The 11,993-nt window shown below is 30.7% G+C and overlaps 2 protein-coding genes across 2 annotated transcripts; both read left to right on the top strand.

Annotated features, from left to right (window-relative positions):
* The first annotated feature begins 875 nt into the window (after positions 1–875).
* Positions 876–2,150, top strand: LOC105139338 (probable CCR4-associated factor 1 homolog 11). The gene has a single exon (XM_011045740.1). The coding sequence runs from the start codon at positions 1,195–1,197 to the stop codon at positions 2,065–2,067; it is 873 nt and encodes a 290-aa protein (XP_011044042.1). The 5' UTR covers positions 876–1,194; the 3' UTR covers positions 2,068–2,150.
* A 6,240-nt stretch (positions 2,151–8,390) lies between these two features.
* Positions 8,391–9,519, top strand: LOC105139337 (transcription repressor OFP13-like). The gene has a single exon (XM_011045739.1). The coding sequence runs from the start codon at positions 8,696–8,698 to the stop codon at positions 9,500–9,502; it is 807 nt and encodes a 268-aa protein (XP_011044041.1). The 5' UTR covers positions 8,391–8,695; the 3' UTR covers positions 9,503–9,519.
* Positions 9,520–11,993: the final 2,474 nt, after the last annotated feature.

Here is an 11,993-nt window from a genome sequence, read left to right as displayed (position 1 = left end):
CATGCACGTAAACTTAAAATATTTTTTATTATCCAAAATAATATTATATTATAATATTTATAAATTATTTTGTAATGAATTCTATTGTTGAAAAATTCTTTTGCATAATAGAAATATATAAAGTATATGATGTAAATAAAAAAATTTATTAAGAACTCAACAAACTTTAATATAATAATATTAAAATTATAATTTTTTGAATGTTTTTATTGTAAAGAGTTCATTGTAATTATATAAGAGACATTTATTAATAATATGCACATATAAAAATTTTATACTACCATTTAAATGTTTTTTTTTAATTCTAAAAAAGTTTGCTAAAATATATAAATCATTTAGTCTAATCTAAAAGAATCAAAGATAACATACTATAATTACCAAGATTTTTTTTTTAAAAAAAACTAATATTACTAAATGAATTCCTCTTTATATCCATTAAAAATAACATGATCGTGGGACAACTTTCCACTTTTTTTTCCTTATTTCTTTATTTTCTATTGAAATAGATTACACATATACTATATTTGCCACCATTGTTAATGTGCTAGAATGGGAACTCTGCTGGTTTGGAAATTAAATTTGTCCATAAAAACTCAATAGATTTCTAGTAATATGGATGGGAAAGATTTGATATAGGTGGTTTCTTGCTATTGGTACTGTGGGGGAGCAGGCCCCATCGCTATTGGTCCTTCAGCGTTAACAAACTCTTTTTGCTCTTCTCCCGAATATCTCAGACCTAATCAATAACCATTGCGACCTCTTTTTGCCCTTCAAATTATTTTATATTTATCTATTCAAATAAATATATTTTTATTTTAAAATATTAACCAAATACAATTTAAAGGAAAAAAAAAAACACAAGTAGACACCAACCACATCCAGTTCATTGGCATTTCCATCATTTAAACCCAAACAAAAAGAATTCTAATTATATGGACAAACTAATAAAAATAAATAAATAATAATTATATTCCACGTTTCGCTTTACCAACCTGTACCCCCATTTCTGATTCTTAAACAACAAAACCGCCTCCCTTCGCGACAACCCCACGTCTCATCTCCCTATAAAAACCACGACTCGTGAAATTTCAATTAAATAGAAAATCCATCAACATCAACCCGAAAAAAGCAACCCTACCCATCCCGACCCGAATTTTAAAATTTTAATGCCCTTTTTATAGACGGATCCAGAACATGTCAAACTCCGATGAACAGCCGCCGCAACGTGCGAAGGGTGTCGTGATCCGATCTGTCTGGGCAGACAACTTGGAAGAAGAATTCAAGCTGATCCGATCGGAAATCGATAGATACCCGTTAATCTCAATGGACACGGAGTTTCCTGGCATCGTTGTCCGTCCTGCCGCTGGAGATCCGTATAATCGGCATAGCGGCCCCAGGGCGCACTACTTGAGCCTCAAAGCAAACGTTGATCTCTTAAACCTGATCCAAATCGGACTCACGATCGCTGACGAGGATGGGAATTTACCCGATCTAGGGTTTAAAGATGTTGGGTTTATTTGGGAGTTCAATTTTAGGGATTTTGATGTGGCGCGTGATGCACATGCGCATGACTCGGTGGAGTTATTGAGGCGACAGGGGATTGATTTCGAGAAGAATCGTGAGCTGGGGATTGATTCGGTGAAATTCGCTGAGTTGATGATGTCGAGTGGGCTGGTGCTGAATCACTCAGTGAGTTGGGTAACGTTTCACTGTGCATATGATTTTGGTTACTTGGTGAAATGTTTGACTCAGAAAGTGCTGCCTGAGGAGTTAAACGAGTTTTTCGAAAGAGTGAGGGTGTACTTTGGAGATAGGGTTTATGATATAAAGCACATAATGAGGTTTTGTGGGAATTTACATGGTGGGTTGGATCGGGTATGTAAGGAATTGGGAGTGGATCGGGTTATAGGGAAGAGTCATCAAGCTGGCTCAGATAGTTTGTTGACATTGCATGCTTATCTGAAGATCAAAGATAAGTATTTCTTCAACGATAAAGATGATGGTGGAGGAGGAGGAGGGTTAGACAAGTACGCCAATGTTTTTTATGGTTTAGAATTGTTTGATTGATTCATCTTTTTCTTTCGAAAGTTGGGTTTGTCCGCTTTTTTTTTCACTTTGATATCAAGTTCAAGTAGCAGTTCTCGATCATATGCTCAACTTGTTGAAACAACAGCTAACATTGTGTCAACTCTTTATGGTTATTTTTTTCTCACCAGTTACGCTACTCGCTGCAATGATGATTAAAATCTAAGGGCCTTTTATTTTTACTCAAAAAATATTTTTTAAAAATTTAAAAATATTTTATTTTTATTTATTTTAAATTAACATATTTTTAATATACCACTATCAAAAATAATTTTTAAAAATAAATTTTTTTTATTAATATTTATTTTAATATAAAAAATTATTTAAAAAATAATCCCATCGAAACTTTCAAACCATCTCTAAAAATAACCCTTTTATATTTTCAAAGAAGAAGAACAAGGTCCTCTCCTTCAATAAAAACACTTCAGTTTCATCCTCTCGCACTCATGGTTTCCCTCTCCTCAGCTCCAGCCGAAGTCATCTCCTCACATTGCTGGCAACAATAGGAGTTATCACCATCTCTTGCAACCCACGACTATGGTCACATCATCTCTCAATCATGGCTCCCTACTCCTATTTTTCCACAGCATTGTCCCCCCTCTCCCCACAGTGGTTACTAATCGTTGTTTCCTCCTCCACTACCTGCTCCCACAGTTGGTGACAACAATTCCAACTCCTGGCTGACAACACCTCTCCTTCAGCCAAGGACTTCCAAACCACTGCAACATCACTAACATCTCCTCCTCCACGCCTTAACCACGACAACAACACCAAGTAAAAAAGGAAGAGACTAACTTGAGAGAGAGACAAAGGGAGAAGCAGATTTACAAAGAGAGGATGAAATAAACTGAAGCATTCCTTGTGTGTGTTTCTTTTTGCAGGTAATTGTAACTCTCACCACTGGTATAAACGTAAAGAGAAAGAGGATATCTATCCAATTCACCAGGTGTCAATCATTCACGTGCAGCAATGTGTGAGCCCAAACACTGACAATAGCGGTGCCGTAATGTGCCGCCACTATTGTGGTGGATCCAATATCTTTCATAAAATTGCATCAACTCTTCCACAGAGAAAAAAAGAAATACAAAAATATTTTGCTTGGATGCTTGGATTTTTTAACAATTTCTTAAAGTTCATTATAACTTAGTTTAAATTTTAAAAACTCTAGAAAAATGAATTTATTTATTTTTAATATAAGAATTTAGAAATGTATATAAAAAATGTATTTTTAATATTGAAATAGAGAAATTAAGCTCATAATAAATAAAATAACTCCTTTCTATCTCTTTTTTTATTTACTTTTAATATTTGAAAATTATGAACTTATTTGTGGTATTAAAAGAAAAAAAAATAAATTAAAATATATTTTAATTTTAAAATAACTAAGTTTGACATATAAAACCATGATATATCTTATAAAAACGAATATATTTTAATTAATAGACAGACAAGTAGTTAGAAAAATACAATAGAGCCTTAATAATAAGTAGACAAATGAACAGTGCAGCTTACTCTAGGTATAGTGTATTAGGGGTGATATTATTTTTTCTATGCACAACCAGTCTTCTTATCCAGTATCTATAGATAAGTTAGGTTTCTAGAGACTAAAACACTAGCTGATGACTCTAAATTTTTAAATAATAAAATGATAAGAATTCAAGACAAAACCAGCAATGCAGCGTGTCTTAGATAGGACATTTAAGAGGTGAAAGTATCTTTTCTTTTATGTAACCAGTCATATACCATAAAATTTCTATTGATCAGTTAGGGTTTCTAATGACTATAATATTAGGTGGTGACTTCTCAAACTAAACATTTTTCCCTCTAAAAATAAAATATCATATATATGTTCTTTTTTCTAGAAACATAAAAGTCATCGTCTTGTTAGGTGTGACAATAAATATGATATGATGACAATATAATAGGTACCATTATCATTCATAAATTTAATCTATTCCTTTGTACCTTAATTGACAGCTATTATCATTCATTTTCCATCCTAACTCTATAACTTATTGATAAACCTTTCATTTTTCTTGCTTTGTTAACTTATCCAATCATTTAAACCATAATTACTAAGTTAATTGTGGAGTTGAACTTCTAACTAGGAACTCAGAGAATGGTGTCTTCAACATGTTGGTAAATAAGTTAACCATCTTCTTTTTTAGCAGTGACTGATTCATCTAAGTAGCTACTCTATACTACCTCTAGGTGTCCTCCAATATAGATTCTTTGTCACTCAATTTCATAACGTGTTGGTTCATTTTGTTAGGTGTAATATCCATGTTCATCAGGTCTTTCTATCTTTTAATCTTAGTGCTATTCAACCACATATACTAACTTAAAGCAGTACCACCCAAGCTTTTCTAAAAAAAAATGGATTAGGAGTTTCTCATCACATGTGTTTTTTGTCATCTAAATTCAATACACTTTCATATTAGTTATTGGGTACTGTGTACCAATATACTTAGCAAATTTTTAACACTTTAAACTTTTTAAAGACCACTATGTTTAGAGTCAATAACATTTTAAAGGCTTTCACTAAATTATACAAATCAAATCTTTTAATTGCCTTTAATCTTTTTTAAATAGAAGACAACATATCAAAATCCTTCCCTTTTTGTATCACCTTTGCCATATGGGTTTCAACATTCAGGACTTCAGTTAGTAATGAATAAGAAAATGGAAAGGGTGTAGTAAACTAAGCCTCTAGTGAGGTGTTAATTGCCTCTAAACTTAATAGAATAAAAGATGAAGGGAGTTAGGTACAAGTTAAGCGCTAACTATAGATTGAGCAAAAGTTCTTTCTTTTGGTTTGGATCTTAAGATTTGTTCAAACAAACTAGTGAGCTTATCAATATCACCCTTCATGTTTTTCATCTCTGTTTGTTGAGCTTCCAACTATATCATTTCTTCATTTTATATGAACCATGTTTTTAAGTTTAGTATTTATGAATTTTAAGGTTTTGGCTTGTAGGGGTAGACCTATATTTTCACTTGCAAATAAAAACTAAACAAGCTTGAAAAGCAAATAAATATGAGATGTTTTTGAAAAATAAAAGATAAATTGAATATAAGTTCACCTTTCGAGAGTGATAATGGTCGTTATCTATAAATTCATGAACCTGATGTTATCATTACACTAACAAGAGAATCTATATCCGTTTTAGTTAATTTGTAATTACTTAGACTTTTATAGAATCTATTTGATAACATTTTATAGAATCTATTTAATAGCATTTTGCCACCCAAAAATCCTAGAATTTTAGATGATATATGTCGGGCTTTCTTTGATACAATTTATAGATGTACATACACTTTAAGGATATGTTCTATTTATTAAATAAGTATGAGTAGGGTTTTCTATATGGTCTTAAAAGTGTTTTAAATTTGTCTAATGATAATCCTCGCAAGGATAATATAGGGGCATTGTAACAAATAGTTAAGACATATATGCCTACCATTACAAAACAAGCACTTAAAATTGAGTTTGAGAATTTATAAGCTATAATCCTTACTAAAAATCATACGATAGATCATTAATCCCTCCACCTAACCAAAAAACATATGTGCTTCAAAAAATTAAAACATCTGATGCATGAAAACATCAATCCATATTTTATATACAATACATGAGCTTTGTGTATAAAATGCATATTGACAATAAATGCACAAACCAACCAAGCTAAAACACAACAATCAGACATACAACAAAGCTTAGGCTACAAGTAAGTCTCAAGTGGAGTATCTATTTTGTCGCACTTGTATGACATTACGACCAATCATCCTTCTAGATCAGGTTCTAGGTGTATGTTTTTTATGGATTCACATCATTTATCATCATTTAAACTAATAAGTTGAAGCTCAAACGACTTATCTTGCTGCTAAAACATAACATCTTAGTGTTGAGATTGTCGAACTCTTTAGATTATAAATAGAGTTAAAATCATAGATAAGTAATACATGTGTTTTTTTTGTTGGCCCCACAATCTCGGCAAAGACCTGTTCCCTCCTCCAAACCCTCTATTTCAAATGAATTGTATTTGAACTGGTAAACTTTAAAATTTGTAATGAATATTTTTTATTTTATTTTAATTATTTTTTATTTGTTTAATAGATTTAGAAAAAAAATATTTATTTTTAAAACATTAGTGATGCTCTTTGTTGTAACCTAATTTTAGCCCACTGACTTTTTAATTTAATTTTATAGGGTTAAGATGTAAAATTAAAAGATCATAGATTTATTTCAATAAAAGGTGTGATTTGTCAACTTGCGTAAAAACTAGGGACTACAATGTATTTTTTTCATTCTATCCTTATCTCCAAGATAAACCTCATTTTGAAGATAATCTCTATCTTCAAGATAATGATAGTTATTCACTTTCAAATTTGAATCTTAATCAAATTCAAACTTCAAAAAAAGAGAATGAGTTTGATTGAAATTTTGTTTCTCATACGCGAAAGGACTCTAGCACTATAAATACAGACCTCAGTGTATGCAAAAAAAGAAGGAGAGGACGATTAAAGAAAAACCCTAAAAAAAGAGACCTCAAGAGGAGGCCATTACCATAAACCCTAAAAGAAAGAAACATAACAAAAAAAAAAAGGGGCGATGAACCCTATACTAGTCACCGCCCCCTTCAAACCCTGTTTTTTAGCTCAGTCTCCCTCAACTTCGCCTCCAGCAACTACATACCTAGGTAAATTTCCTTCCTTGCTAAAATAATTAACTAGTTACTGTTGTCTACATGCATGAACCTTTCATGCATGGCTTATGCATGGCTGGGCTAGATCCAGCTTAGAAAGAAAAAAGAGTTGGTCGGATCTGTGCTTTAAAACTAGCCGACCCAAATTGTGTTTACTAAGGATGTGCTTAGCAAAACACACCCTTATGCCTTGACCATAATTTTCATACCCATTCTAATTTTATATTTGACCAAACGAACCTCTTTTTTATAATAGAAAATTCTAAAAATAGTTGGGGCTTTCATTGATTTATTTGCGGGCCCCTCGCACTTTTGTTTTATTTTTTTCCTTTGTGTTTATATTTTTTGTAGATGTGCTCAATATAAGGACTATCACTATTAAATGCAAATATGTCGTGTAATATTTTTTTTTATTTCCATCTAAAAAGAGAAAATAATAATAAAAGATAAACAAGAAAAAAATAACATAGAAAATTTCTTCTTCAAATTTATTTTTTGTGAAAATATTCACTAACGTTAGAGTCAGAAGTATCGTAGTTTTTTTGGATTTATGCAATATTTACTAACATCAGAGTTGGAAATATTCGTAGGAATTGTTCACTAACATTAGATTCAGGAACATAAAAGGAAGAGAAAAAGAAGGGAAAAGAAGAATAAATTCTCAGCAATTTCAGACAAAACCAACAATGCAGCCTACCTTAGGTAGGACGGTTAAGGGGGGATAGCATCTTTTCTTTTGCATAATCAGTCCCGTACCATAAAATCTTTGTTAATCAGTTAGGGTTTCTAGTAACCATAATACTAGGTAGCGACTCCTTGAATAAGACCTTTTTTTTCTAAAAAAATAAGATATCAAATATCTGTTTTTTTTCCAATCCAGATAATTTCTAATCAGTCGTCGTAATGGTCGGGTGTGACACTCTTACTGATAAATTAAGTTCATTGATATATTCTAGAGAATTAAAAATAAATTATTGCAAATGTCAATGTTACTATTTAATCACCAATTGTTTAATTCCATTAGTAATATTAAAAAAAATCATCGATGAAATTATATATAGTTTTTTTTATAGATAATATGTTATATTCATCAAGGGATATACCAATAAAATAAATCAAGTAAATTTTTTATTTCACATGTTTATTTCATCTGTAAATCTAATAATAATTATTTTACCAATAAAATTATAAATAAAAAAAAATCATGGTGAAAACTTTTTCCGGTAAATAATAATTAGATGTTAGCCCATCGGTAAAATTGGTCCTGACAAACTAAGTATCTAACAACCAATGAAATATTCACTCAGCAAATTTAAAATTTCTGGTCATGTAATTACTTTAATGATTGATTCTACCCCTCAGTAATTATCATATACATACTTGTGGTAATTTATTAGACTCTTTGAAAACTTTCAACATTCAAATATATTCAAGTTTGTACACAAGAAAACAACAAAGCTTAGCTAGGTCACGTAATTGAACTACAAGAACTGTAACAGAGAAATATAGCAGTAGATAACTATTTAATAAATAAATAAAAAGTACCATAATATTCAATGACTTCAACTGAACGACATTTACTTGAAAAGCCCAAAATTTCTATACACCAAAAAGAAAGTGTGAGAGTCCCCACCAGCTAGCCTCTCCAGCCAGCTCCCCTTTCCCTCCTCCTCTCCTCTCCTCTCCTCTCCTCTCTGCATTTATTCTCCTTAATTATTCATGACCACTTCTTCAAAAGCTGCTCTCATAACACTGCCTCTCTGAATTATAAACCCATGGAGAACCTTTCAAAAAAATTTACATTTCTCACCGCCTAAACTCTTTTGAACCAACTTATAACATTTCCCTCTTAAGCAATACATTCTAGGCAAAAACCAAGAACAAACAAGTTGGTGGGCAAGAAAATGAAGCTCCCTTTTCTCTCCAAGAATAATGCAAATACGGATCACTCATCAAGAGCTTTATGGCCTTGGCCTGCCTATTGTCAGCAACCAAGAACCCTCTCTTTCAGTTCTAGAACAAGTGGTGGAATGCTCAAGACCATTAACCCAGGTTTCTTAGATGCTACTAAAAATGATGTGGTGGACAGTACCACACCCGAGTCATGGTTCACCAACTCCTGTGAGTTAGCTAGCTTCTCAACAGCATCAGATGATCAGTCAGGAGCTGGTGAATCTATAGAGACAGTGATCAAAGGCTTGAGGTCAGAGAGGTTGTTCTTTAAACCAGGGGAGACAAACTCAATCTTGGAAGAAGCTAAGGCAGGTGGTGAGTTTCCATTTAAAGAAAGTGTTGTATTGTCAATGGAGTCTCAAGACCCTTATTTGGATTTCAAGAAGTCAATGGAGGAGATGGTTGAAGCTCATGGATTAACAGACTGGGAAGGTCTTGAAGAGCTTTTGTATTGCTACTTGAAGGTGAATGGAAAGAGCAATCATGGGTACATCATTGGTGCTTTTGTAGATTTGCTTGTTGGTCTTGCTATGGCTTCTTCTTCTTCTTCTTCTTCTTCTTCAAGTACTATCACTACTGCTAGTACTACGCAACACCATCATGATTCTCCTTCTTCTCCTTTGTCATTTTACACTTCTGCATCTTCTGATGATTCGTCTTCTACTCTTTGTTGTGTATCCTCATTAGGAAATGAAGTTGATATAACCAGTCCTTGTTTAACTTCATTACAAGCTGAAAATGAGATTAAACAATATTAATTAATAGATGATGCTTCGTAATTACTTCTTATATATAAGTTTCTGTTTCATATTTTGTTAAATTTCTGGAGGGCATTAATGTTAAAAAAAATTACATGCTCTCTCCCTCTCTCTGGTAAGGGCATGTGTAGAAAGCTTGCACGAGCCATCATGGAAAGGTACTCTTAGGGTTGATATCACTTTTCTTTCGGTGAATAGAACCACCCAAGGGATTCTAACTTGCTCTTGCTATTTATGGAAAATTATATTTGGTTATATATATATATATATATAGCACAGAACAAGCGATTTACGTTTACACATTGATATAAAACTATTTCGATCTTGAAATTACTTTACAAGATTTCTCAAAAAAAAAAAAAAAACAAGAAGTATCAATTATAAAATTACCTTACTTTTAATCCCAAGTTCACTTTCTTTCGATTAAATTAATATTTAATGTTTTAAAAAATAACAGTAAATATTGTTTTTCAAATTATTTTTTATTATTTTAAAAAAATTTATTTGAGTATATTAAAACGATTTAAAAATATTAAAAATTAATTAAAAAAGTAAAGCTTTTTAAAAACACGATTTTAACGTAAAAATAAAGCATGAATAACCTTTTAATTAATGAATTTGTTTGGGAAATGAACCACTATTATATTGAAGGAGCTTTCTTCAACGGCATTGTGTTATAAATGTTCTTGGGCTGATTTCCAGCGAGTAGCAGAGTATAATAAATGAGTAGGCATTTAAAAAGTGACCATGAGAGGTGTGATACCATGCAACATATATCATAGACACCCAAGTGTAACCACTTTGATGGAGCAAGACCGGCCATTGAAAGCTCAGACAGACGGGGTTGATGATAATTCATAGCCGTTGGTTTTAAATTAGATGGTCATTATCGATTGATAGGTACAATTCCAGCACAGAATTTTGGCGTGTTTCTTACAATCTTATCCTTGGTATCTGCAGCATTTTCGTCCCTATAATAGTAAGAACACAAATATTGAGCCTACAGCGACATGTTTTAAAATATGCTTGTGTTTCATGCTACAGCGACATGTTTTAAAATATGCTTGTATTTCATGTCTCTTCCCATGTGATTTTTCTTCTCTTGATTGAAAGCTAGTAACTCTATAATGTATTTATGCCTTTAATTCAAAACTTAAAGTTTATAAAATCCAACTAGATTCTAAAAACAATTATTGAGATTCCATGGCACTAATGTCGGTGTCTTAATGTCTGCTTGTATTTATATTTTAAAAGTGTTTTTAAAACAAGTTAAAAATTTTTTATATTTTATATTATTTTAAATTAATATTTTTTATATTTTCAGATTATTTTAACAGATATTATAATTTTTTAAAAAATATAAAATATATTTTAATGTATTTTTAATAAAAAAAAACTAATTGCTATCGTAATGTTAAACATACCTTATCATGTTCATCTATATTCCTTAATTAAATCAAAACACTCTGTTTAAAAAGAGTATTGTTAAATTAACTGAAAATAAATATAAAAAATAAATTAAATTTTTTAATAATTTATTTATTATGAATATATAGTTTTAATTTTAATATAAATAAAATATATATAAATTAAACTAAAAGTATTATTTTATTTTTAATAATTAAAATTATATAAATATTATTGATTGAAAGCTAGTAACTTTGTAATATATTTATGCCAAAAATATTTAATTCAAAACTTAAAGTTTATAAAATCCAACTATATTCTAAAAAAATTATTGAGATTCGATAGCTCTAGTGTTATACAGTTTATTTGTTTTTATATTTTAAAAGTTTTTTAAAAAAATTTAAATTTTTTTATTTTTATTTTATTTTAAATTGATATTTTTTGTATCTTCAAATATTTTAGCATATTAATATTAAAAATAATTTTAAAAAATAAAAAATATTTTAATATATATTTTTTAAAAATACTATATAAAACAACTACTATCATCATATTAAACATCCCTATTATATCGGTCTCGATTCCTTAATCAAATAAAAACACTTCGATTTAAAGAGAGTATTAATAAAGGGAAATACATGCAATTTTCATCCTAATAAATCAGCAATGAATCAAAGTGGAAGATGGTGGTCGTTTTATTAAAGACATTTACGATCTCTTGAACATGAAACATTTGTAGTTCCATTCCATATACCCATGTAGTCTGAGAATCAAATAATTGGAAATAGCTTATACTAGAAAACAAAACAAAAAAATCATGCCAGCATTTCAGTCTTGTAATGTGGCCAGATGAATTCAGATAAGAACAAATTAAAGGTTCCTCATGATTTCAAAATAACGAACAAGATTCGTCGGCATGCATGCATCCATACATACAAATCTTTTCAGGAAAATATAATGCCCACAAGATTTTGAATCCACTTTCTCTCAAGCAAACAAAATGCTGAGAGAAAAAACAAGAGGCCATAGTCGTTCTGTAACCGGTGAGGGACATCGTTATAATTATCAGTGACAGGAGGACTGG

The sequence above is a fragment of the Populus euphratica genome, unplaced genomic scaffold (assembly GCF_000495115.2).
Source record: "Populus euphratica unplaced genomic scaffold, PopEup_1.0 scaffold177.1, whole genome shotgun sequence".
Classification (NCBI taxonomy): domain Eukaryota; kingdom Viridiplantae; phylum Streptophyta; class Magnoliopsida; order Malpighiales; family Salicaceae; genus Populus; species Populus euphratica.
This window is presented reverse-complemented; position numbering and strand designations above follow the sequence as displayed.

Bases quoted from the DNA above. Each gene is read 5' to 3' on its own strand.
- LOC105139338 (XM_011045740.1), top strand. From the start codon at position 1,195: ATGTCAAACTCCGATGAACAGCCGCCGCAACGTGCGAAGGGTGTCGTG.
- LOC105139337 (XM_011045739.1), top strand. From the start codon at position 8,696: ATGAAGCTCCCTTTTCTCTCCAAGAATAATGCAAATACGGATCACTCA.